Source organism: Acipenser ruthenus, chromosome 7 (assembly GCF_902713425.1).
Source record: "Acipenser ruthenus chromosome 7, fAciRut3.2 maternal haplotype, whole genome shotgun sequence".
In the NCBI taxonomy this organism is placed as follows: Eukaryota; Metazoa; Chordata; class Actinopteri; order Acipenseriformes; family Acipenseridae; genus Acipenser; species Acipenser ruthenus.
The window spans coordinates 8,229,577-8,235,576 of record NC_081195.1 but is presented as its reverse complement, the minus strand read 5'-3'; the positions used below and the strand labels follow the sequence as shown (position 1 = coordinate 8,235,576).

At 39.5% G+C, this 6,000-nt stretch overlaps 1 protein-coding gene across 3 annotated transcripts in view; it reads left to right on the top strand.

Moving 5' to 3' along the window:
- Window positions 1–391: 391 nt before the first annotated feature.
- Window positions 392–6,000, top strand: part of LOC117415004 (netrin receptor UNC5B-b-like) — a 58,374-nt gene continuing 52,765 nt past the window's right edge. For 2 of the 3 annotated variants that reach the window (XM_059026268.1, XM_059026267.1), the window contains exon 1: window positions 392–521. In XM_059026268.1, coding sequence (XP_058882251.1) covers window positions 434–521 — 88 coding nt within the window. In that variant the 5' untranslated portion in view covers window positions 392–433. The remainder of the gene's footprint in view (window positions 522–6,000) is intronic. The other variant, XM_059026269.1, reaches the window with a different exon arrangement.

The following is a 6,000-nucleotide window of genomic DNA, read 5'->3' as shown; positions in this document are numbered from 1 at the left end:
GAGCAAGAATAATTTATGAAATGACGAAATTATACGATATCTAGGGAACAACTTTTTTTTTTCTTTTACAACACGAGTTTTCTTGTTGGTTGTTCCTTCGTATTCTGGTTCACGATTTTTTTTTTTTTTTGATGGGATAGTGAAGCAGATACAAGAAATCAATACGAACTGAGGATATGCTCAGGGTTTTTTTTTTGTATCACTTTTATGACACAAGGGGATATAACTGCATGATTGTTACTTTTTAATAGCCAGTATATAACGCACATACGAAATATACTCTCCACACTCTGCTTAGAAACTGTGTCCTTCTATTAAAAAAAAAGTACAATTAAGAAATACCTTCAAAACCTTCAACTCGATACAGAGGTGGAAGGGAGGCCAGTGTCGGCGAATTCCCCGGGACCTTGGACAGTTACTTAGACGGGGAGCGATGCACTCATCTCAGATACAGCGGTCCGCGGCGCTCGGTCTGCTGATGGGTTATCTTGTGTTTTGTAACCTACGATTCACCGAAGCAGGTAAGGAGAAGACACACAAACACACACACAAACACAAATTAGACGCCAGCTTAACATTAGCATGTTTATAATCACATTTAATTTCCATAGTGCTTCTGTTTTTCACATGTTAGGTAAATTGTCTTTTTGCCTATAACCTCTTCGACAGGTACTTTAGCCAACAACTTTTGCTATTTTCAGATTATTATTATTATTATTATTATTATTATTATTATTATTGCTAATAATAATAATAATAATAATAATAATAATAATAATAATAATAATAATAATAAATCCGCACAAACTTAATGTTCAGTGTGGCTCATATCTCACCTAACATTAGACTTTGGGTTACTTTGGTGTTTTGCCAGCGTTGTTACATTGCTGTGGTGTCCCAGTGCTCTGGAGTGAGATACACGCTTAGAAAAGAAGGTTTCTGCTGCGGCCGTTCTGTATAGAACCTGAATCCGGAACCTCAACGGGTGCTCTAATACAGACTGTCCTATCTTCAGGACCACAGACTGCAGGCACTGAGTTCAGTGTTAATCCAAAGAGCGCCAAATACATAACTGGGCTCCTGATATAAAGCTTGGTCCTAATGGTATAACAACGGGCACAGCCCAGCAGGGTACTCATGAGTTAACATGCGGGCATAGCGAGTCTGTATGAGGCTGCATCTCTTCTCACAAAGCGGTTTCAGTTTTCAGGGAAATTGAAATTGACGGGGGGGGGGAGCTGTGTTCTGTGTTTCGTCAAGTTTATGGAGTCCGTGTTTTTCTTTTTTTTTTTGAGGAAAAGGTCGTGCTGATACTTCAGTTTTCTTAAAGATAAACTTTGTGATTGTATGGATATTGTATATATATATATATATATATATATATATATATATATATATATATATATATCTCAAACCTATTACAAGTGTTACTGTTATTGAAAGTTAACCACATGAAAACACATGAGCGCAACACATGAGTATAAGGCACACAGACCGTGTAGGTTGTAATGTATGAGGGTATGTGTGGTGCTGCTGCGCTTATGCGTGCCGACCTGAATCACGGAGCACCCTCTATAGATTCCACAGCAACATGCTGCAGTACACTCAGAACTTCGCATTTTACTTGAATTTATGCTTGTTCATTAAAGGAATGCACTATCGGCTTCTTGAAGGAAAACGTATACAATGTGTTAATCGTACACACACACACTGTCTATTCAGACACATCCCTGATGAACACACCTTGTGTCGCTCATTCCTAACGGGGAAGAGGAGAAACGTCTGACCCTTAATTAGGGCATCTAAATATAAAGTATTTTGGAACCGCTGATCGTTCTAATACGGAACCAGTTGGGTTCACGTTGAATCCATTCTATAAAACCCTCTGTTGTAAGAATGGTTCTTTATTTAAAAAAGTGTGCCACAGATGGAGGATGGAGATCCAAATGGTTCTAACCGGAGAGCTCTTACCTGTGTAGGCCTATTTTTAGGTATAGGGATAAAGAGTTATTTACTGCGTGGGTGACATTTAACCCGTTTAATTTACAAAATCTGTCCCGAGAAGAAATGCCCCCACTGTGTAATGACGATGAATACATCAAAATGCATATAATAAGTGTCTGTTTAGTGCTGGTCGTTGCGCGGCTGCTGAAGGGATTATCATAATGATTCCATAAAAGTGCCTGAGGTAGACTGCGTTATGCAGCCACCGAGTACAGAACTGAAGGCCTATATTGTGTTGATTGAAAGCGAATGCTAAGCCATTCCCAGTATTGAGAAATTGGGTGAACTCCCATTGCACTTAAAATGTATTGCAGAGAGAAAGAAAACATACAGCACCTTTAGAAACAACCCCCCCCCCCCCCCCCCCAAAAAAAGAGCTGTTTTAAAACTTTCCGCTCACTCCTCTCTCCCTTAATCCACCCCCAAAAGGAAACATGAGAAAGTCCTTTATTTCGTATAGATGTTATCGCGCTTCCTGTAATGTGAAGTTTGGAGCAGGCTGCACAGCGTCTGCTTCAACTTGACTGTTATTGGCGACACAGTTTAAGAACCACAAGCACTGACTGAATCCTGCTACTGTGTTAATTACTTTTGCAGACTCCTGCTTTGTACAAAGAAGCACACAAGTCTCACCTAAATTGTGCGTTTGTCTTGAGCAATAACTCATACCAGTATCCCACGCGGTAATTAAGGGTAATTTTATGGAAACTGTATACACACACACACACACACACACACACACACACACACACACACAATTCCTGGGAGTGGGATGAACAACTGCTATACAAATGTCTCCTTAAAAAAAAAAAAGCTACCTCACAGCAGCCATATGTATAGGTAAATTCCACACGTTTTCAAATCCAGCATATGGTTCGGCAGCTGTTAATCTGGATACAGTAAACTGTGGATGATGTACTGAATTAAAAAAAATAATACATTTGGAAACAAGTTAGACGTGACTTATTTGTTTAACCGTGCACACACACGTTTAAACACTCGGTTTAAGCTGTCGAAATGTGTTATGTACAATCACCAAATGAAAATACAAATGCCAATGTCAAAATATCCAAATGAGGGAGATTTGAAAAGCATTACCCTTATAAAAATGACTACGGTATTTTAGCAGTTTTCCCACGATTATACTGTTCACCATTTACCACAGTTTGACAAGTTTATTAATATGCTTTACCATACCTGTATGCCTCTGCTTTACCATGCTTTAACTATGCTTTACACTTTTTACTAACCCTTGTGAGTCTCACTCCAAATGATACATTTGTAGTTTATTTTTTTATTGCACGTTTCTGACGTGTAGCTAACAGAGTCGAGTGTTTTGGGGGTTCGTGTAATTACTGAATACTCGTCTGGTCAGTCGTTTTTTAGCCCAGCTCAGCAGTACAGTAACACGGCAAAGCATCAAGTAACGGAGCGTGTGCATCTACCCCTCGGAGGAGAGCGCGCTCGGTGGCCTGCTGGAGAAGCGTTTGTTGATTGAAGCTGCTCACTTATAAAGGAGTGGTTTTCTGCTGAAATTGAAACTGAAAAGCCAGGGCAGTTCTAGTTTTGTCTCGTGGTGGTTTAGTTTTTGCAATGTGGTTTAGTTTTGCCTTTTTTTTGGTTTTGTCTTTTTTTTTTATTTACTTAACCCATTTAAACTATTTAGAACGTCATTGATTTTGATTTTATATCACGCATCGCTTTATAACCGCCCTCCTAAATGCTGAATGATTATTTTGATTGAATTCGGGTGTCGCAATGCTGTCAGGAAACTGTCCACATTTATTTACAAATACCACATGAACCCCCCAAGAGTTATGGAAACGGGTCCTGTCTTAAGGAACCATCATCGTCTTTACTAATCGAACAGTGCTGAAAGGAGGCCGCCAGCCAGAGGCTTTTAAAGACCATTTTAACTGATAAGGACGGTCATGGCTACTGACAAAGCAACACTTTCACCAGTCCTTTTCATTTATTTGTTACAACTAACTTTCTCACTTTCTCACCAGAATGGCTGGGAAACCTTCTTCTTCTTCTTCTTCTTCTTCTTCTTCTTCTTCTTCTTCTTCTTCTTCTTCTTCTTCTTCTTCTTCTTCCATCAACTTCAAACTGCTCCTGTTCGCACGCGGTGTAACCAATCAACATGAAACTTGGTAGGTATCATCCCGTGTAGATTACAGTTCAGAAGCAAAAAAAAAAAAAGATTGCACTCAAGATGGCAGCCTGACGCATTTTTTGGAAAAACCTTTCAAAATCTTCTTCTTGGGAACTTTTGGAAAGCAGAAGTTGCTGTGATAAAATTTAATATCAAAATACTGCCGCCAAATTTTGACGAAACGTGCACCAAACAACAAACTGCTTCTGCTTGAAAACCGTTTAACCAACTTACTCCCAACTTGGTAGCATCATCCCTGTGACAATAGAATTCAAATATGGCAAAATGGTGTTGTTTTGTTAAACAAGATGGCTGCCAGACCTACATTTTCAAATGAAATTTAAAACTGCTTCAGTTTAAAATTTCACAGAATTAATGTAAAACCTAGACTGGCTCAAACTGCTGTGTAATGGGAGACATTCCATTCCCTGAAGAGTACTGTAGGCAATAGCAGAAATATTTTTTGCTTGAAAAAGGAGATAAATAAACAAGGAAAGCAGAAACCCTCATTTCTAATCAGCCTTAGATAACGAGGGAGGTTAATGCACACTGTGTTTTCCTATTATCGGATTGACACAGAAACTGGGATGGATTTTTTTAACATACAAAACATAAAAAGGTTTATATACTGTATATTGTGTTCCGGTCCTAGGCTGCTTTGGCGTTCTACCCTGTCATGCTGTTGTTATTAATTATATTTCTTTAAAAAGAAAGCACTAAGTTCTGCATCTTTTTTAGACCCTTGTCCTGCTTGCATTCAGTTTTTATAGAACTTGCTTAATACATTTGAACCCCCCTCCAATAGCCTTTGTGCGTTCTTCATTGTATGACCCGAATCACCAAAGCTGCTTATGATATTAAAGGCAATTCTTGGAAAAAAATAACCTTTAAACTATCGACATTTCATGCAAACAAATTTCAGACGGCTGTATTACCTTCAGTTAAATTGTTTTGTAACGGTTTCTAACAGATGAAAGTGATGCACATTAAGATTTATACTGTTTAATATATTTATTCTTTTTGCTATAAAAATATCTATTTATAGTAAAAGGTGCAGAAGGGTACAAGCTGATTTTGACCCCGGGGGAGTACTGGTAGCTGAAGGGGTCAAGCTGGAGCAGTGGGTTAATTCACTGGCCTCTCCTTCCTTTCACCTCTGGAGGCCTGGGATCCAATCAGCTCAGGTCTCAAGTAAAATGACTTTGGTCAGCTTTTCCCTAGCGGACACTAATCTAATCTGCAAAAACAAACACCTCCACACAAATCAGCAGTATCGTCAGGCCCGGCTTGAGAGAGCCCCAGGACTGAATGATAGGGGCAAGAAGCAGGTGTTCAGGTCAGTACTCTGTCTCTTGCAGAGCAGTGAGGGAGAGCGCATGCCTGCCTGCCTGTCTGCCCGCCTGGCAGCAGCATGTCTGGCTGCAGCCAGTGCTAGTGCTATTGTCCCTTACCTTCTGTACCTTTCACTAACAGAAAAAAGCAACAGAAAAACAAAGCCCATGTAACTGGTGGAGAGAGTGGAGGTGTGGAGTGCTTCACATGTGCAGTGTGATCGTGGCTGTTCATTGCTTAGCACAGCAGAACATAAAAAGGTGTGCTTAGCAATAATAATGCAACCAACTGAGAATGTGCTGAGCTGTTTTTTTCATTTACACTGTACTTGATTATGTTCATATTACATATAAACTCTAATACAGACAGACAGACACACACAGTGTATTAATTGGTAATATTTGGGGGGCTGAGCGTGTGCCAGCCAGGGCTTTACAATTCATTTCCTTAAACTCTATTACCACAAATCAACATCACTGGTCTCCCTTTTAAAGGTGTGCTAACCAAGG